This window comes from Mirounga leonina, unplaced genomic scaffold, assembly GCF_011800145.1.
Source record: "Mirounga leonina isolate KUSES-001 unplaced genomic scaffold, KU_Mleo_1.0 Mir_129, whole genome shotgun sequence".
NCBI lineage: Eukaryota > Metazoa > Chordata > Mammalia > Carnivora > Phocidae > Mirounga > Mirounga leonina.
Window position 1 is genome coordinate 23,033,615 of NW_023270323.1, and position 21,249 is coordinate 23,054,863.

The 21,249-nt window shown below is 37.6% G+C and overlaps 1 protein-coding gene across 1 annotated transcript; it reads right to left on the reverse strand.

The window, feature by feature from the left end:
* Positions 1-463: 463 nt before the first annotated feature.
* On the reverse strand, positions 464-20,771 carry AFP (alpha fetoprotein). The gene is made up of 15 exons (XM_035004396.1): positions 20,589-20,771; positions 19,538-19,589; positions 18,480-18,612; positions 16,228-16,439; positions 14,972-15,104; positions 13,966-14,063; positions 11,617-11,746; positions 9,489-9,703; positions 7,759-7,891; positions 7,141-7,238; positions 6,407-6,545; positions 3,802-4,025; positions 2,528-2,660; positions 1,178-1,232; positions 464-616 (listed from the first exon to the last, which is right to left on the reverse strand). Exons 1-14 carry the CDS (start codon positions 20,722-20,724, stop codon positions 1,188-1,190), a joined length of 1,881 nt encoding a protein of 626 aa, XP_034860287.1. The 5' UTR covers positions 20,725-20,771; the 3' UTR covers positions 464-616; positions 1,178-1,187.
* Positions 20,772-21,249: the final 478 nt, after the last annotated feature.

A 21,249-nucleotide genomic window follows, 5' to 3' on the forward strand; every position in this document is an offset into this window, starting at 1 on the left:
CAATAAACACTTGTGAACTAAGAAAAATCAATGGCTAAATATATTAATATTTAATCAAAACAACTACAATAAACCCTTACTTAGATTTTAAAATGTCTGTGAATAAAGAACTGAACAAGATGGAGAAAAAAAGATGTTATATTTTGAGTAGTATCATTCTTGATGGATCCCATGAAAGCATAATAATTTCTTTTTTCATCTCCAGTTTATCTGTTCGAATACATAAGTGGTCATTTAATGAGCAAAGTGCCCTGGCATCACAGTGCTTAACTTGAACATCTTTTTAGTGCACCAAGGCATCTAGCCTTTAGGGTTGTAAATCCATCCTTGAGTGGCTTTAATCTCCTATAACAACCAAGACCCAATGTTTTTTTATCAGAATCTGCTTCAGACAATGGTATACATAACTATTTTTAAAGGTCATCTATAAACTTTCATAAATAAGCAGGCTAGGTAAAAAGGAAAAAATTGGAGATACTTTATTTATATGATAGAGAAATCTCACATTAAAGTCTTCATCCTTTCATTAATTCACAAAAAGCACTATCTCAGTTACAATTAAAGGAAAAGATTCACACCAAACCATAAAGACTTATTTTGTCTTCTTTTCTTCCCCCTGTAATAAGAACAAAAATATACTAAGTACCGATTCAATGAATGGGTGCAGAAGGTAACTGGTTCTATTATTTTACATCAGGGAAATACTAAGTAGAAGGGAAGGTCTTCTGATGGCATTTGCTGAAACCTTAGAAATAACCTAAAAAGACATAACCTAAGAGAATTTTGAGGTTGTTGAGTCACTGATTTACCATGGTGGACACAACTTTGTTCCAGTGTTTTTAAAATAAACTTTCTGCTGCATTGCATTTATTTTTTAAGAAAAGAATTTAATGGGGGCACCTGGGTGGCTCAGTTGGTTAAGCGTCTGCCTTCAGCTCAGGTCATGATCCCAGCGTCCTGGGATTGAGCCCCGCATCAGGCTCCCTGCTCTGCGGGGAGCCTGCTTCTACCTCTCCCACTCCCCCTGCTTGTGTTCCCTCTCTCTATGTCAACTAAATAAAAATAAAATCTTAAGAAAAGAAAGAATTTAATGGTAGGTCTCAGGACATATTTCACTATGGATCAGTACTTTGGGAGAATGATCGTTATATTTATCCTTGTCTGAATTTTTTGTTACCTGAAGTAATTTAAACTCCCAAAGCAGCACGAGTCTTTGCAATCAGTTTTGGACCCTGAAAAATATAAACAAATAAGAATCAGCCAACGAAGACATGGATGACTGTGTCAGTTACACAGTGAACTCTCCACTATCTAGGGGTGAATTCAAGTACATCTCTGATGCCAACAAGCTGGGACAATGGAAGTCAGAGAAAAAAAAAAATCCACTCACCCCTACAGTATAGATAGTGTGTTCTTCCTATGCCAATTTCCAGATTGTGACCAATCGTCACCACACCCCTCACCTTCCTCCACATGTCAGTCATAGCAACTGGAAGGTTTGCAGAGAAAGTATAACCACTGTGTGCTAATGGTCTCTAAATCTAAATGAATGTCTTCTCTCATCAAGGGACATTTTTCTTTTTGTAGCTTATATATCAGAATATATCAGAAATGGTTTGCATCAAACCTATGTTATCAGTTTTGTTTCATCTGATTTGGTTATCGGTGTCCCACCCTCTTCTACTAAAAACACAGACATATACTGGTAAGTGTACACTTGACAAAAAGGCAGAATTACAGGATATCTTTTAAAATTATAATGATGCATGGCGCCTGGTGGCTCAGTCGGTTAAGCGTCTGCCTTCGGTTCGGGTCATGATCTCAGGGTCCTGGGATCGAGCCCCACATCGGGCTCCCTGCTCGTGGGGAGCCTGCTTCTCCCTCTGCCACTCCCTTTGCTTGTGCTCTCTCTCTCTCTCTCTCTCAAATAAATAAATAAAATATTTTTAAAAATAAATAAACAAAATTATAATGATGCTATATTCAAATATATCTAGTAACATAAACTAAAGGCTTACTAAATGTAGCCAATTATAAATCCAGTTAAAATTGCTAAATAATAAGATTAAGATAATTCCTAATTACTAGTCTGTTGGAATACCAAGGTATGCTCCTAAATGAGTTTAAAAATATTTTTTATAAATATTCCCCCAATATCTTGTTTGCATAATTAATTTGCTATTAAATCCTCTTAATCCATTTAGCTGAATTGATCAGTTTTTAGGCCAGAAACTGTCTAAATTATCTTCAATTAATTACATATTCACTTTATAGTTTACTCTACCAGGAAATAAATCAAACTTACTAATTCTCTTAACATATTTGAAAATTATGCTTCTTCCTAATATTTAGTGAGAAAATTGGGATTATTTCTTAAATATCATAAAATCCCTTAATCTATTTCTAAGTAAATTTAAATCTCTCTGGCATTATTTTCAAGTTATAGATTAGTGGAATATTCTTTTCATTATGCATTACAGAAAATGCCCTCCCAAGGATTTCGAATGTGAAAATGAGCTGCACGTACCTCTTCCTCAAAGCAGGCTTCCTGCTCTTGGCCTTGGCAGCACTTTTCCAGTAGACCAGAGAAATCTGCAATGACAGCCTCAAGTTGTTCTTCTGTTATTTGTGGCTTTTGCTTCACAAGGTTAATGAGAAACCTATAATTTAAACGAAATAAAAGAGAAATCTGTTACGCAAAGGTATTTTTCTAAAGCCTTCCTAGTGGAGAATTTTTAGGGCCCTCTCAACCCTCTGCCCCCAAACCTTACTCCATCAACCCATCACCAGACTTACAACCCCTACTCTGTCCAATGCCTGCATCAGAAAGACTGAGGCTAGAAATAGACAGGTGTTCTACTGGTCTGGATTTGTGCAGATTATAGCTGAAACATGATTTTATAGTTCCACCGTGCTTACATGTAGTAAGACACGGTCTTTTTCTTACTTACCTGGAATATCCTTTCCAGTTCTCCACTCTAGAGTACATCCTATCCATACTCAAAGGCCCAGATTTCCAAACTCCTGCCGTCCATAATTATCACACCCTTACCTGAGCACTGGCTCCACTAATCATCTGTGCTACTCAGTTAGCAACACTTTCATATAGGAATTGATGTTGACCGGGGAATAGGGAAGAAGACTTGGCAGAGGAGGCAGCATTCTTACTGTACCTCAGGACATGACACAGATTGTGACAACGGAAAAGGGAAGAACAGGTTTTCCGAAATGAAGGAAAACCATTTCCAAAGCAAGTGGGTATTAAAATGCATGGGAATTTGGAGAACATAAGTTCCATTGACTTGGATTACCATCACCCCATTACAGGATGCCTCATACAATGAAATGAAATGTGCATTCTATCTCATAACACCCATACTTCATGGTTGAATCAAATATTATGGTTATTCTCTTCAAAAAGTAAACAGTGTAAAAAAAGGTTCAATGGTGTTTTTCCAGTGTTTTGGAATGGAAATACCCAAACTTACTGCCAAGACATATCCCAATTCTCCAAAATAGATTGCCCACTTTCCCTCAGTCCCAACACATATCACAACAATAGTTACAATGGAGACTATTTTTACAAACAAAAAATCGTCTGCCCTTGTGAATTTTTCCAGACCTATGTTCCAAGGAGGCTGTGAAGACACTGAGACAAAACTATTTTAAAAGCCACTTTCAGTGCTTTGGGGCAATAATTTCTCCTAATGAGTCCAAGATTGTTGGGTGTGTAAGGCAGAAATCTCAACTACTATTTATTGTTGTTGGTCTTCTCCATGCTAGCAAATGACAATTTCTTACTGTTGCTTCATTCTTTGCAGTGCTACACCCTGAGCTTGGCACAGATCCTTATGGAAGATGAACTTGTCAGAAGAGAAGGGTGAAGGGGTGTATGTTTCATCCACCACTAAGCTGCTGAAACACGGCCTCCTGTTGGCATATGAAGAAGTGCAGCACTGACCAACACCAGGGTTTACAGGAGTCTCCTCGTGCCTGATGCATAATTGTCCAATAATAAGGTCAGCCTGGTTAGGAAAATGAGAAAGAAGACAGCAAAGCAACTCAGCATTAGCCACTAAGTTGATTCAGGTTTCCAGAGAATCGTTGCGATTTTTAATGCCCAGTAATTTATAAATATTACAGAAAAATTTGCTACCTGTGTAGGGTCATGTGTTGCCACATTGCAGATTCTTTTTTACCCATTTGTTTGGGATAAACCTCACCATTTAGTGGCAGATTTTCCATAGGTAATGTTGAAGATAGTCCTTTCAGCTAGTTCTGTCAGCTATTTGAAATACACTTCCACTTACACACCTACTTCCAAAGGGGAAAAAATTATGCGCCCTGACCTAGGAAATCAATACATGGCTTAAATTTCTTACGTATACCTAGCTGAGCTTTCTATTTTATTTTGCAGATCCAGAGAATCGCTTTCTGAAGGTAAGAATAGCACAAGCCTAACCCATTCATATACATACATACATGCACACATGCATGCATACAGCTAATATATAATCCTAATTGAAAAGAAGTAAGGCTGGGGCACTGGGTGGTTCAGTCGGTGAAGTGTCTGACTCTTGATTTCGGCTCAGGTTATGACCTTAGAGTCTGGGATCAGCCCATCTGCGGCTCTGTGCTCAGCTCAGAGTCTGCTCCCTCTGCGCCTCCCCACCCCCTAAAATAAATAAATAAACCTTAAAAATAAAAAAGAAAAGAAAGAAGGCCAAAATGTGTGTGTGTGGGGGGGTGTCTTTTAAGGCTTTCCTAATGTAGAATCCTCCTACCTTCCACATGTCGGAGATATTTCTTAAACACCTAGCAATAACTTGTAATAAGGGTCAACATGTTTTGTGTGTATATTGTGTATCAGGCCAGTGCTGAATGAGTTACAAGGATTACCTCATTTAAGACAGTGTGGGTGGTAACAATTCTTACTCCCAAATGTCAGATGAAAAAGCTGAAGCCTAGAGAAATAACTCGCTTTCCAGAGTGACGCTACTAACAAGTGGTGAAAGTGGGATGAGGATGTGGGCAGGAGGCTTCCAGAACCTACACTTCTGATCTGTTACGAAGTCCTGTGTCCCTGCAGCCTCTCAATGTGTGGAATTCAATAAATGATGAAGACGACTCTGAATCACAGGAATCCTTTCACTCCTAACTTTTGGTGGAAAATTCCAAGACACGACGACTAGCTAGCAAGTAAGTCCTCAGCATCAGAAAAAGGAAAAAGAGGATAAGGGCAACAATAAATGTACAACTTTGTTCACAACTGTGATTTTAAGGGGAAAAATAATGAAAGAAAATTCAGACTGTAATCTGACGTGTGATGCTGGTGACATTAGAAAATAAAGATGACTGGCATTGCTAACTAGAAAGTCCTGTTATTATTCAGAAGGACTTACCCTGCTCTATACTCTTTACCTTGTTAAAGGGGGAAAATGTCCCTAATATAATAAGACTATACTACAAAAGGCAAATATGTAAGTATGGCTGAAAATAAAATGACTAATTTTCATCTCTCAGAAGTGAAGCTTTCTATTTTATTAACTCAATTCACATTTTTTTCACTGCATCCATTAGACCAAAGCCAGTGCTCATGGGTGCACAATGGTGTAACTCAGATACATGGGTGAACTAGATGCAGGGGGATAATAACACCAGTGGAGGTGTGTGAGACAAGCAAGGAAATTCTGAAGAAGGTATGGCCTTGGGTGCTGGAGCTTGGGCTCCAGGAAGAGGTGTACATGCATTCAAGTATCAGCCCCACCATTTCCTACCTGGGAGACATTGGTCCTAACATAACTTCTTTGAGCTTCATTTTCTCTATCTATAAAATGAAGATGATAATGGGGCATTTCAAAAGGGAGTAGTATAATTGTTAAATGAGAGAATACGTCTGTTAAAAGAAGTGCAGTGTGGGTCTTTAGAATAATCCTGAAGAATTGCTATGTTGTTATTAGGGTGAAGTGATGGTCTCCATGTTGGTTTAGGAAAGGTGGCTGGTGAGAAGCAGGGCCTCAAGGTGTAGGGGAGTTTGAAGTCCAGTAGGCTCACTCCTTGGTTTTCTTTTTCTTCTTCTTTTTAACAATAAAGTATATAGTGAACAAAAAGAAGAAATCTTGAATTGAACGACTTGTTGGTTGTTATATCTTTCCCATCCATAAATCTTGCTCAGACAGTGCTGGATACACCGGCCGCACTCCCACCAGCCATTCTAGAAGGACAGGCGGCCTAGCCACATGCCAACTGTTCAGAGCTGAGTTCATGCCCTCTCCAACTGTAATGAGTTGAACAAGCCTGGTAAAGCCATCTCCACAGTGGTTTTTACCATTTGCCCTAGGTGGGAATCATGAGACTATTTCAAGCCACACGGGGCAGAAACAATGGGACTAAACAAAACACTCACCGCTCCCTCGCCACAGGCCAACTGTTTGTCCTCACTGAGTTGGCAACAAGTAGCTGCTGCGGTTGCCATTTTCCTGGTGAAGGCCATCAGCTCAGGTGGGGTCAGCTGAGGGGCCTTCTTTGTGTATGCAACAAGAAACCTGGAAGAAGCATTTTTCACCAAATCCTGAGCCATTTGTGAGTTTTGGGACTCCTCACTCCTCAAAGACCCTCTTTTGGTATCAGAAGCCATGAAGTCAGCTCATTTGCTTTATCCTCATGGCACTGGGACCACCTTTCGAGATGCATTTACTCTAACAACCACCCCCTGTACTTCTATTCTATCAACATATCACAATGGGAAAACAAACGCTGGATGATAGGCTGACTTCTATTCCCAACCTCAAAGCTTCACTGATTGTAATTTTGATCTATTTCATGTTTTGCAACAGAATAAATAGCTTTTCTGCAAAAATCTGCACAATTTGGGGAAGCCAAAGCCAGTGCCAAAGATCAGACCTTCACAAATCATTCTTCCTCCTCCCTAAAAGAGGGAAATGGGGATCCCCACCTTCTCCCAAGGGAAACTGGGTGATCAGATTACACTGATTTCCAATCTGAAATAGGGGCTGAAATTAGAGTAGTGTTGGGTGACTAATTTAGGTTGCTATTTCCCCTCACCATTTCATCATTTTAAATCACTAAAAATACTGTTTAAAAAAACATACACAAAAAAGCAAGAAACAAAAAACATACGCATTTTGTAAGTAATATTCTCCTAGCTTCTGGAAGAGGCCACAGCTTCGTTTTGCCAATGCTTGACTTTCTTGGATGTATTTCTCTAATTCCTCTTCCTGAAAATACAAGTATTATTACATACTTTTTTCTCTTCCTGAACACAAAACTTTGTAAAAATTGATCAATAATATGTTATTCTATTATGACACCAATCTTAGAAAAAACAATTTTAGAGGTTTTTAATACTAAGGATAATAAAGTGTGAATTGCGAGAATTAAAACAAATGGACTTTGGGGAGATTAAAATTTTGTGAATCACACAGAATTCAATCTTTGGATAAAGGACTACAGTTCTTTCTGTATAAATTCCTGCTTTTCTGGAACTGTTCAACAATGATTATTATTTTTATTCTGTGTGTCAAGGAACTTTTGGTTAACATTTTTACTTCTAAAGTAGACCACTAGTTTTTGACTACTAGTTAATAACTACTTAATATCTAGATGACTACTCAATAGATATAACTCATTAGCTACTAGTTAATAACTAGATGTTCTCAAAAAAAAAAAAAAACAGTATTTTTAATGGGTAATATCCATGCAGGTTTTCAGACTCTCCCTAAAGCTAGAGCAAATTACCCCTTTATCCTGGCATTCAAGACGGTTTTCAGACTGGGAGCACTTCTCCAATAACTCCTGGTATCCTTTAGCGACTCTTAGAACAACTGGGACAGCAAGTTTCGTATGTCTTCTTGAATATTCATAAGTAAATCTGGAATATGTGTGAAAAAATATCATGTTATTGGAATTAAGAGACAATTTATTCCTGGGTTATATGGCATGAAAAAGTTAAAATTCAAATACATAAACCTGAAATCAAATTATGACTTGAACTATATGCATGGTAAAACTAATACAAATAACAATCCCTCCAACTGTTTTAAATGGTATTTTGTTTTCTTCTGCACTCTTCACCTGGGTTTTTCAATTATGAGCTTCACAGTCATTCATTCAACAAATGTTTTTCCAGTGCCGACTCTATGCAAGCATTTCTCTAAGCAGTAAGGATTCAATAATGTATAAGATAAAATGCCTGACCTCTCAAAAGCATACATTATTGAATAAATAAAGCATACAGAATTGAATAAGCGAGAAATAGGTCATCAGATTCAGGTGGTGATAAATCAATGAAGAGAAGATACAACAGAAGGGGAAAAGTGACTCCTGATTGACAGCATTGGTTAAGAAATGTCTCTTTGGACTGCTCTTTTGGAACAGAACCTGGGTGAAGGAAGCTACATAAAGATCTGGGGGAAGACCATTCTCAGCTGAGAAAATTTCTACTGCAAAGAACCTTTCTAAGTGAAGAACTGTTTCTGTTAAGCAATTAGTGTTGGATGTGTGGGTGGGTGAATTTAAAAGATAATTCTTGGATTTACTAATTGTATTTCCAAGTTATAGAAGTAAGTCATATTTAGTTCTGCCACCAATAAATTGTCAATGCAGGTTTTTTCAATCTGGACTTTGTTCTTGTGTGCGTAATTTTATTTAGCAAATGATGTGTGAATGTCCAATCTGTAAGCAATGATAAAGTGATATCCTTAGGGAATATTAAAAAGAAAATCGGGCCATTATTTTCATTCTTACATTAGAACCAGACTCTTAAATTTATAAAGACTCTTGGAGATCATTAGGCATAATATCCTAAGAGTTGCAAAAATCTCTCCTCTGATGGTGTCCATAGAACACTGTACAATAAAGGGCAATGTATTAACTTGACTGCTTGCTTCCCTTAAAGGCAAATAGAATGAGAACATGTGCTATCAATTATATCGATACAATTAACTACTATACTGCAAGTGTCTCAACATATGTTTTGATTTTCTTACAAAAATAAAACATACATTAAATAAATAGCAAATAAACTGTTCTAATAAAAGCTCTTCTATCTACCATTATCTATTGAGTTATACTTTGGGAGAAAGTTCTTAAAACATGCACAATGAAAAAGCACATTCTTAACCATGAGCCCTTCTTATCACAAAATACTCGGATCTTATTTGGAAGCTCAGTGGTGGTCTTTATATGAGTAATCCATACAAAGATGACAATGCTTCTGATCCCAGAGAAATTGATACAAAATAAAATATAACCTCAGTTAATATAGTGAAAGTCCCATCAGTGTAAGATAGATCCCATTTCCTTATTCCCTACTCACCTGCTTAATATATTTTGACTTTACATTCTAGTATCACCCTCACATGCTGAGCTCAAAAACCATAGCTATCATTCCCCATGTCAGCCACACAAAGCTGTCAGCTACATCCTAATCTTTACTTATGTGAACATACATTTACCGAGTGTGTTACCTTGCCATGAAAAGATCTTTTTCCCTTGAAGAAAATTGGTTGAAATCTCTTTCTCCTAAAAACCTATTTAGATTTGGAGATAAGCCTTCAGGTTTGTCATCATTTTCTGCATGAATTATGCATTGACCCAGTTCAAGTATGGGCAATTTGCAGCATTCTGCTATTTTGCTTGACAGAATATCTTGTTGAGAACATATGTAAGACATAATTTTTTCCTGTAATAGGAAAAATGAAGTATAAGTTTTACGGGTTTATTCTTTAATGAGGGACCTCAGGGCCAATTCTAGGAAGGAAGGGAGGGAGGGAGGATTGAAGGGTGGGAGGAAGGGTAGAAGGGAGAGAAGGGGGGGAGCAAAGAACTAAGGAAGGAATAGAAAGAAAGCATTTTACTTTGTCTCCCATTTTAGTGCTTTCTCCCTAGTCTGCCTTTCCTCACTCCTTTTCACCTACCCCTGTTTGTTCAATTCTTCCTTTCATAGCTGTCAACTAAAACCTATTTTATTTATTGGGAAGATTTTTAAAACAAGAGAGAAATATACGCTCCAAACCAAATGACATGCACATTGGTATATATCTTTCTATTACTACTGAAATTTGCTACTGGACGTTTGCTGTTGACGTCCTAATACGGAGAGCAAACTTTCTGCTCCATTGTTAACAGAACAATCTGCAGTGACCCACTGTGACCTCCAGAGGGCAGGCTATAGATAATGAAATGGCAGCTCATCTAAGTGGCCAGAATGAAGCCGAGCTTACATATCACTGTCACGGGACCAAAAATTCTATGCATTCTCAATAGGGACAATTAGAAAGCATTATTCAGCCATTAAAATCAATTTGCATACCATACTGAAATTAATTTTGCCATTTTAAAGGAAAAGGGTGGTTATGAGCTCCAAGAATGGAAAAATAATTTTTTAAGTGCCTATAGAAATTAGTAAAATTGTCAATTAAAACCAAGAAAACTAACTTCAAAAAAAAAAAATAGTTCTTATTATGGTGCCTACTATGCAGGTAAAAACTTTTAAAAGGAAAAATAGATGAAATCGGAAATCTGTCTTTGGGAATCTTCCCAGGCTCCTCGCACCAGGATCTCTGCGGGTGCTCAGAGACCGTGCCGCTCAGGCCTCTTCCAGCCTCAGCTTCCGGCTGCCTTCCAGGACTCTTTCAGCCAAACTGCGGAGGGACCTGCTGAAATAAGCATTTATCCTCACGTTCGATCTTTTGGAAACCATGTTCAAGCCCAGATTTTCGAGCCATTTGAATATCTAAGAGCAATAATTTTAAACCTTCTTGGAGAAGAAGGTGTCTCATCAGGGACTGGAGAGGGAGTAATTTGGGGATAGACGGGCCTCTGGTACAGTATAAAGGAAGCCTCAGGTTGGCCCAAAAGAGACCAATGCCACGCTGCTTAAATGGTGACCAACTATGGCATGCTCGAGGATTCTGTGTTGGGGGCTTGGGGGTTTTGGTTTTTAATTCTCCTAGCGCCCAATATCCACACCTCTCTTTGGCGCGGTTAGCTTTGTACCTTGTAGAACAGTTTCTTGTGTTATTTTTGTTGTTTCTTGTGCTATTTTGCTGTCTTCATATAATAGATATCTCTATATGATAGATATAATCGAGCCCCTTCTGTGTGCCAGGCATCCTGCTGTCAGCCTTTGGAGATTAACAGTAAACAGAAGACAGTCCCCAAGCGTCTCATCTCTATCAGACTATAAATTCCCTGAGCTTAGCTTGTGCCTTCATCACAAGTGCCCTTCACAGTGTCTAGCACACAGAAAGTATTCAATATATAGTTGTCAAATGAAATAATAAATGGATGGAAAAACAAATTTGTTAAAAGAGTCTGTCCCTCCCCAACCAAGATCCTGTGTGGAATTTACAATCTCCTTCAGAAGAAAGAATGAATGAACAGGGCACTAGTCTCATGAGAGGAGAACACCTCTTAAGTGAAAGGTAGGATCAACAGAAGATGGTTTCAGTTTCACTGTCAAGATGTCTGTGACTTTCCTCAGCCAGCTAGTTACCCTAGCCTGTGACCAGCTCAAACAGCCTTCTCCCGTTTAGAATGGGAGCAGAAGAAAGAGAAGTCAGTGGAATTATGTCAGGAGGCAAGACTCTTTACCCCATCCTGCAGACATTCCAGCACATTTCCTCTACAACATTCCTCATGTATGTGGGCCACATCCAGGACCAGTTTCTGAATTTCAGTAAAATTAGCTTTGGAAAACTTCTGACTCAGTTTTGTAACCGTTCTAGAGGAGGGGAAGAAATAGAAGTCAATCCTGGTTATCTACCAACATTAAATAATACTTAGAGTATTAGTGTAGTTGCTGCTGCAAAGAGAAAGAACTGAATGAAGTGCTCCTGCCGTCCCAAAAGAAAAGGAAAAGCGTTCTAAGTCCAGTATGTTCCAGCCCAATCTTTCAACGCAGTGGCTTTCTAAATTGACCTGTCCCCACAAGTAGTTTGGACATGATGTATTTGTCTTCAACAGCTTTCCTGTGAATTGGGATGAAATCTGTCTTTTCACTGCTCATCTATGATGCTGGGTGTTTGGAATCACCTTAGTGAGGGGGCAGGAAAAAATTAAAAGGACACACAATTAAGAAAGAGAAAATTCCATGAGAATAACAATCATTTTTTACTTGGGAGAAAAAAAACACTTGTGGGACTACAGGAAGGGGTGTCTATGTGCAAACCAACGAAGTGAGACAAGAGAGTAGAGCAGACTAAACATCCAGACGTGTCAGCACGCCAAGCCACATAGTGTGTGGCCCAAAAGGGAAGGAAGAAGGAAAAAGTCGTGTGACTTCTACATATTTCCTTAAATTTTAAGAGATGTCTAGATGAAGGCTCTACTCCCTAGAGCAACTGGTGGTGTTGCTGCTTCTGCTAAGGGTAGATTTTCTTTATGAATGTATAACATTTAAGTGTAATCACTTATGGATAGTAAATGATAAATACAGTCATTATAATAATATTTTAATTCATATTTTGTTAGTAATTCATGAGTCCATCTACGTTTCCAGTAGAGTTGGAAGGTAGTTAAAGCAACATCTGACCTATTCCAAGAAAAAAATTTCAGGCAGTCTTGGAACTAACTCCATAACTACAAACCTTATCCTAGATCTCCACTGTGTATAGTATGTTTAAATGTGTAATTTACCAAGCAAACAAATAAATAAACTGTGAATGCAGGGACTTAATAGTCTTCCATTAGCATCTCAGATACTTTACTCGACTAGAAACATCTCATCATAAAAGTTGAAGAGCACTTCAAACCAGTGACGTAGTTTCAAATTTTCTAGTAGCCACATCAAAAGGGAAAAAAGAAACAGTTAAATCCATCTTAATAATATTTGTTGATCCCAATATATCAAAAATAATACCATTTCAACATATGATTTCCTTCTTCTGTGGAAGCTAAAAAGTAAAACAAATGAGTAGCCCAACAGAAAACAGAATCAGACCTATAAACACAGAGAACAAACTGATGGTTGCCAGAGAAAAGGGGTATGAGCACGAACCTGAGCAGCATGGGGGAAGGGGAGTGGGAGATACAGGCTTCCACTTAGGGAATGAATAAGTCATGGGAATAAAAGGCATAGTATAGGGAGTATAGTCAACGATAGTGTAATAGTGTTGTGTGGTGACAGATGGTAGCTACATTTGTGGTGAGCATAGCGTAAGACAGAAATAAGTTGAATCACTACGTTGTGCACCTGACACTAATGTAACTTTGTGTGTCAACTATAGGCGAATTAAAAAATTCTTTGAAAAAGTTATTTCAATATGCAATTAACATAAAAACCTATTAAGACGATATTACACGTTCCCTTTTTTCATACTAAGTCTGTAAAATCTGGTATGTCTTTTCCACCTGGAGCACGGTTCCTCACTCACATCAGGCAGATTTCAACCGCTCAGGAGCTGCATGGGGCTAGCGGCAGCCATGCCCTGTAGCGCAGCCTTCAACCATTGGTAAGTCTGGTTTTTACATCTCATGTCCAAGTCTCAGCTGTCAGGAGACAGACAATTCAAGATCACTGACCTAGCAGACAGTAAGGAAAATAAATCCTGATCAGGACCTAGAAAACTGGGCTCTGCTGACGCGCAGTGTGGTCCTGCCTAAACGGCTTTCATCTCTCTGGGTCTCAGTTTATTCACATGTAAAAATGAAGAGGTTGAGCTAGATGATTAACTGTCTGGGGGTTTTTTGTATTCCTCTTTATCCTAACAACAAAGATAGAATATGAGACAGAGGTAAATTAAGTAGGCTTTAAAAAGTGTTAAGCAGCAGACTATCAGTTAGCTTCCTTCCAATCCTGGGATTTCATGATCCTAATCGCATTAGCTCTCATCAAAGGAACCTTCATTCTCTACAACAGTGACAACGAGAAAAATGAGCTCAAACGGCAAAATGGTAGTTTTGCAGATCTCACCTTCTTCCCTAGATACAGCTTAAACTTACATGGCTCGGAAGGTTCGGGGTCCAAAATTTTTCATTACTGCACATATATGTTGATTTAACAAACTGCTGTCTCTTAATTCTTTTATAATCAATGCTGTCTAGATACAGAAGAAATAAGTTGTCAGGAAAGGATGTATTTTCCTTTACAGGCGCTAATATTTAGAAAAACAACCAATACAGGTAAAACATCAAACCATAAAAAAATTTTACTAAAATTATAGATGTGATACATTTGTACAGAACTTTATCCATTCTTTCTTTCTTTTAGATTAGTTTATATACATCGAAGCCAGACAGATTTATTTAAAATACCTCAAAACAAGAACGTTATAACTTTCTTACTTGGGATAATGAGTAAACAACTGTACTTTTAAACAAATTGAAACCTGATAATTTCTTAAACGTTTGCTTTATCACAAAAAAAGAATGTCACAGCCTGACATTCTGGGAATAGTCACAGTTCTTAGGAAGTTTTCTTGTAGGACTTCTGGTGGCAAGTGATTACTTGTGGATGTTATTCTAGCTCTCCAAACCTAAGAAAGCTACTCACTTCTCTAAACCGAAGTTTCCTTTTGTTAGATGATGATGTTTACACCTCAAATTTGTTCTAAGGATCAAAAGAAATAATGAGCTTAAAGTGTTTGTTTTCTTTTTCTCCTCTCTCTCCTTCTGTACCTCCTTTTCTCCTCCTGCTCCTTCTACCCCATCTTCTTTCACCTCTTAGTCCCCTCTCTTACGCTTATGTTATCACCCATACCCTGTCTTCTTTCATCTCCCCCCCGCAATCTCCCGTCCTTAGTCTTATAATAATTATTGACCAAAGGAATGAATACAAAGCAGCAAGTCCGGCTGTTTTAGCCCAAAGAATATCAGACTGCTGAAATATGCTCAATTCTGAACATGGTATTCTGCATGCAAAGCATATTTCCATTTTTAACTTTGTTTGGTTTTAATGAGTCATAGCTAGATTAAAGTATTAGTTCAGATATCTATACAAATAGAATACCTTTGTTTGGAAGCATTCAACTGCATTTTCAGCTTTGCAGCAATGTGGAATTATTTTGCTATAGTGGGCAGCCAAAGAAAGAATCGTGGGTGCATACAGAAAAGGGTGCCTTCTTGCTATCTCATAGATGTACCTATGAAATGAAAAGGAGCTGTAAGATTTGCAAACATATAAAAATAGGACTACTATTAGAACTGGACTCTGGAATTTGCTTAAAGAGTCAGAAAACAGCCATATTTTTTTCCACATGCCGAGAAAAATTTTGCTTACTAGAGATCCCCAGGGGGAGAAACAATCTGACCACCAATACCATATTTTATTATGAGAACCAAATAGGCAGAAATGCTGAATATGATTCTTATCAAGGTGTCCTTTTCAATAAGCACATTCAGACATGCTTGGGGGGTCAGTAAATCCAGACCTCCACTAAGTAAGATAGGAAGGTGGAGTTGTTTTTTTTTTTTTCTTCATCAGTACAGAATGGAATCATCCTCCTTGACAGTCTCCATAGCAGAGATGGTCTAAGGGCAGGCTCTCTATTTCTCTGGCTCAGGCGTGCAAGAGAGCAGCGTGCAAGACAGACGTGATGGAGAGTCAGATATAGGATTCCCCAACGGAGAACCTGAGTTCAAGTCCCTGCTTGGGAATGTACTAGCACTGTGCCCTCAGTCCGCAGTGTGAATTATCTTAACCTTCTAAACCTCAGATGAGGACATCTGCAAAATGGGAGGAAGAATGACAGGAAAAAGGACAATAGACTTCAAAGGCAGGTCATGAGCACTAACCCAAGCAGACGTGCAAGAACACATGGTCCTACAACATCCTAAGTGCTCGGTAATTGCTAGCCTTAAACCTTCCTGGAGCTCTAAAATTTTTTTATTTCCAGGCATTTTGGTGAACATGAAACATCAAATATTTGACTCCAGAAGGAATCACTTTGTGTGGTACTAAAATATTCTTAGGCAAGCTAAAATGGAAAGATTAAAAGGGGGGGGGGAAATGTACCTCTCAGGAGACTAAGGGAAAAACTGGTGGGTCTGGTGCGTGGTCTGTACCACATCTACCACTCATGCTGTGGAAACAAAGTTGCACTCAGAATGGCTCACCTAATTTCCCAGGGCAGGACCTCAGTAGGTGCAACATTATTGCCACTTCTCCATATTTTAGAGTATATCCCTAAATTGCAGTAATTCTAGATTCTGCTTGATACTGCTCTCCTACGGGAGTTTTAATTTACCTTTAAATTGGATCTTTACCTGTTCATGAACATATCCCTGTTTTCTTCATATGCTTTACAACTGGTGACAGGTTCTGGAACTTGGAAGGGAGGGATCGATGCTGGAGCAGCCTTTTTGTGTGCTAGTAAACAGTTATGTCTTTCCTCTTCGCTTTGGCTGCAGCAATCTGAAAGTCCATACTTTTCAGAAATTTCCTTCTCATGGCAAATTTCTTCCAGAAAGATAGATAGCTATAAGAAAGATTTGGATTTTTTGATTGTTTGTTTGTATGTTTTTTAAATGTATTCATTTGAGAGAGAGTGGGCGAGTGAGAGAGAGAGAGAGCGTGACTTGGGGGAGGAGCATAGGGAGAGGGAGAAGCAGGTTCCCCACTGAGCAGGGAGCCCAAGCAGGCTCCATCAAAGGACCCTGGGATCATGACCTGAGCTGAAGGCAGACGCTTAACCCACTGAGCCACCCAGGCGCCCCAAGAAAGATTTGCTTTTAATGAAAGACAACTAAGTTTACTTTGAAATTCTGTAAAACACAGGAGAAGTTTTCTAATATCCAAAATCAGAACTACAGATTAAAAAACAATTCCCTATACAAATCCCAATATATTTAATTTCAGCCTATGAGAGCTTTCTTTCATGCCTTTTTGGAAATGGAATTTTGGTTTCCAACCTTGAGAAATACACGTGACTGTTAGACAAAATTACTTTATCTTAAAAAGAAAAAGGCCATGCAATATTTTATTTCCCCCCAAAAATATTTGAAATATTTTATTTTTCCCTTTTATATTATCAGCAGTTTGGCTCCATGATGTCTAGAAGCTATTTAAAAAATACATAAACCACTTTTTTTGTTGCCTTAATTTTACCAAAATCAGATGATTACACCAGTAGTCTAAAGAATGCCCCTGAGAAATACAGGCTTCATTTTTCTCAGGAAAGTTTTATTTAGCTTGTATAACTGCTAAAATTTAGGAAACCCTAGAAATTTTAAGTAAGACTTTCAAATCCCAATCCACATAAAAATCATGCCTTTAAGTTTACAATGATAAATCATCAACCTATAACATTATCATGAACCTCGCATTGGACATAAAATTGCAATACAGAATGTATTTTGCTCCTTTTATACATGCTTTTAGATTAGCAAGATAAGCCAAAAATAAAGATGCCAAACAGGGAGTTTAATTAAATCATCAATTTCAGAATTGGAAAATATTTTATATCTTTAAAAGGGCATCTCCTCTACAATATTCCAGATATAATGACTTTTGGCCATTCATCAATTCCACCATGACAGACGATTCTTTGGGCCTTTCATTCCATAACTGGGTCACTCTAATCATTATAAAGTTCCTAGTTTTCTCCATTGAGATAAAATAAACAATAAATGATTTCTTGACCTTCTACATTAAGATATACTAAAAAAAACTATTCATTGTTTAACTGAAATTCAAATTTAAGTGAGTTTCATAGTTGGTTATGGCTTGTTTGCTAATCCTGGCAATCCTCAGTATGTGCTGTGTTCCTCACATTCACTATTGTGTAGAGTGTAGCAAAGCTGCTTAAGGTGGTACTTTTGGAGCCTGATGGCCTAGTTTAAATCCTGATTCTGGGCTCCCTTAAAAAAGTTACCTCTCTGTGCCTCAGCTTCCTCAACTGGAAGAATAGCATTTATCTGCTAGGATTATTGTAAATATTTAATAAATTTATATTTGTAGGCAAAGCGGATATTCTACCAGTGAGCCCAGCAAGGGTCTCCTGGCTCACTGGACATCCACCTGATTCATCAGTGCTATGCTCTAGGTCAAAAAATATTTTTATTATCAATGGGTATGTAATACTCTCTAGAATAATGCCTGTCACATTGTGTGATTAATAAAAAGTACCTTCTATTACTATTATTATATCTATCTTAATGACAACCCTGAAATGGAAGCTATTATTATTCCTTATTTTATAGATAAGGCATCTAAATCTCAGAGAAGTTAAGTAACACGTTCATGGTCACCCAGATACTCGAATTTCAGAACCTTAGTTTTTAGTCACCATGCTTATATTGTCTCTTTACAACAGGCACCCACTCTTTTCCGCCCTCTTCAGCAGTTCAGAGTTAACCCAGTTCCTCTTTCATGCAACAGCTCTTCAAATATTTAAATGTATTTCTCATGCCTTCCCTGTGTCTGCTCTTCTGCCTGCTAAACTTTGGTCAAATATCACAGTGGGATATTATTATTATTATTATTATTATTATTATTATTATCATCATCATTCACTCACCTGGTTTTCTAAACACTCTACAGGATGCACACTGCCAGTGGATTTTTCAATTACAGTCAGTGTATCTTTCACCATTTTGCTTACTTCTTTGTAAGTGGCTTCTTGAACAAACTGAGCAAAAAATATGGTAGCTCTGAAACAAAAATACATATGAATGCTTAAGGAACAGACATGTCAAACTGCTTTTGCTCAAGAGTAGTTTTTGTTTGTTTTGGTTTTCTGTTACGTGACCTGTTTAAGGGGTGACTTTTGCTAAAAATGTATGTGAAATTAGGTTCTAGTCATCCAGAAAGAAATGTCAGTCTTTTTGCCCCTCCCCCTAAAATATACATATATCTATTAAAAAATCAAAGTGGATTTCCCATAAGAGTGGTTCCTGCTTTTGTGGTCACCTACCCACTGCAGTGTAGCTATAACTGAGGGTGTCTATATTCTATAGTTCCTTTTAAATTTAAGCAAAGAATTGGTCATTAAACCTCTATCTGTATCGACTCCCAGCGTGATCAAGATCTGATCCAAGACAGTGCTCATGGATTGACCCAAAGAATTGTTTTAACAGGTTTCTGGGTGCAAGTAGGAGCAGTAACATACTACTTTAAATTCCTTACTAAAAACTTCAGGAGTGTGGAAAGGACAGCACTCAAAAGGAAAACACTCTCTACAAATAACAGAAAGTAGAATGTTTTACTTCCATTATCTGCTACTAGGATTTACATAGTATTCAGAATAGAGCATATTGTAATATCAATCTATCAGTATTGATGTGGGAAATTCCTACCTTTATAGATGGTGGTCACCACTGATTTGATACTAATCTTGAGTTTCTAAAATCTGATTTGGTTTTTCCCGTGGAGTTTCAAGGAATCTAGAGGTTAATATCTAAGGCATGGGCCAACAGCTCAACCTCTTCAATATCAATTTGATATCCAATATAAGAAAGGTCTTCAATTCACTTTTGTACTTTCCAGAACTCATAGGGCTATCCAACTTCATTTAATTACCCCACTAAAATTATCATTGCTTCATATTTGAAGTGCATTTATATGAGCAAAACTTACAGGTCAACTAAATTCATCTCTGCAGGACATTGGGAAGAATCCAAAATGGAAGCTGAAAAGCAAAATAAACTCCATGAGAAATGGCAACTGCACCAGGAAAATGAACATTGTTACACAGAAATGTTTGTGTTTAAGTTAGAACTATACAATTTTGGAACCATACAACTGAGAAGACATTAAGGAGCATCTATCCAAATCCCTTAATTTTGTATTTGAGAAAACTAGAGACTCAGGAATAGCTAAGTTAACAAGAATAATTTATGGTAGAGCTAGCACTAAAATCCAATTGTTTGGTTTCCCCCTGTACTGCGACGTTCTAATTAGCTTGGAAATCAGAGGATTAAAAATGCATTTCAGGGGCGCCTGGGTGGCTCAGTCGTTAAGCGTCTGCCTTTGGCTCAGGTCATGATCCCAGGGTCCTGGGATCGAGCCCCACATCGGGCTCCCTGCTCAGCGGAAAGCCTGCTTCTCCCTCTCCCTCTTGCCCTGCTTGTGTTCCCTGTCTCACTGTGTCTCTCTCTGTCAAATAAATAAAATCTTTAAAACAAAAATACATTTCAGTCCTCCTTTTGAACATGATTACACCACAGTTCGCTTGCCTATTTATATCCCAGTCACACCGTTTCTTCTTTAGTCAAATAATGGTCCATTTTTTGGAAGTAAAGAACAAAGATGTTACTTATTTTACCAGTCTGAGGGGGTTTTGTAGGTAAAGGAACCAGGATTATAGACACATATATAGAGCTAGATAGAGATATAATATAGATACACATATTTCAAGTTAATATGTATACTAATTAAATAAATAATATACAAAGCATTAATTCAATGTTAACTATATAAGCCATTCATAGATAATGTTAAGCACCCCATGATTTTGTAAACCTCTTGTAAAGTCACAAGTTTATCATTCATTTAAAGATATTCACCATTAAATATTTTTCCTCTGTGTGGAACAGAAAATATAAATAAATCAGGACAAATGAATAAATGCAAATTTAAGAACTTTGATATAGAGAAAAGACAAAAAAGAAAACACAAAATATCTTACCTATTCCATATGCATTTCTATGCATTGTTCTGGATTCAGAAAAATTTAGTAGGAAAATTAAAGAAATTGATACCACCCACTTCATGGTTGCTATTTTGTTGTTGGCAATGGTGGGGGGGAGAATATTGAAAATCATGCTGTAATTCTTTTATACCTTTCTCAAGCAATGCCTGTTAATTAGTAATCTTTTGCTAGTGTATGGGGATATCTGTTACTTTATTTCCTTAGGTTGCAAATGGGACAACTTGTCGATAATTAACAGCACAGGGATTATTTGCATTTTATGTTCAAGGACACAGACTTCTTTTGGGAGGGGAAAAAAAAGGGGAAAAAACTTGCAAGTTCATCCCATTTTGCAAATATAACAAATACTCTTCTCAATCTACAGCATGTTTAAAGAAATCTTTTTTTCCTAAATTGCACAATAATTAATTCCTTTCAAATTAAAAAGTTAATGGAGCCATAAAGATAAAATCCCCAGGCTTCTTATGAAATTCAACTAAATGCAATCATTCATTTTAAAAATCTTAATTGAATGCCTATCATATGCCAGGCACTGGACACCATATTTGACCAACTCAGATTTCACTGAAGAATACATTGCTTATTACATTGTTTAGCTCAAAAATCCTTTTCACCTGATTCTATGTCAATAAGGTCC

Excerpts from the sequence above, each read along its gene's own strand:
- AFP (XM_035004396.1), bottom strand. The coding sequence starts at position 20,724 with ATGATTTTCAATATTCTCCCCCCCACCATTGCCAACAACAAAATAGCA. Across the intron at positions 9,704-11,616 it reads TGGAATGTCTGCAGGATGGG|GAAAAAATTATGTCTTACAT; the intron begins GTAAAGAGTCTT and ends TTCCTATTACAG. Across the intron at positions 1,233-2,527 it reads AAGCCTGCTTTGAGGAAGAG|GGTCCAAAACTGATTGCAAA; the intron begins GTACGTGCAGCT and ends TATATTTTTCAG.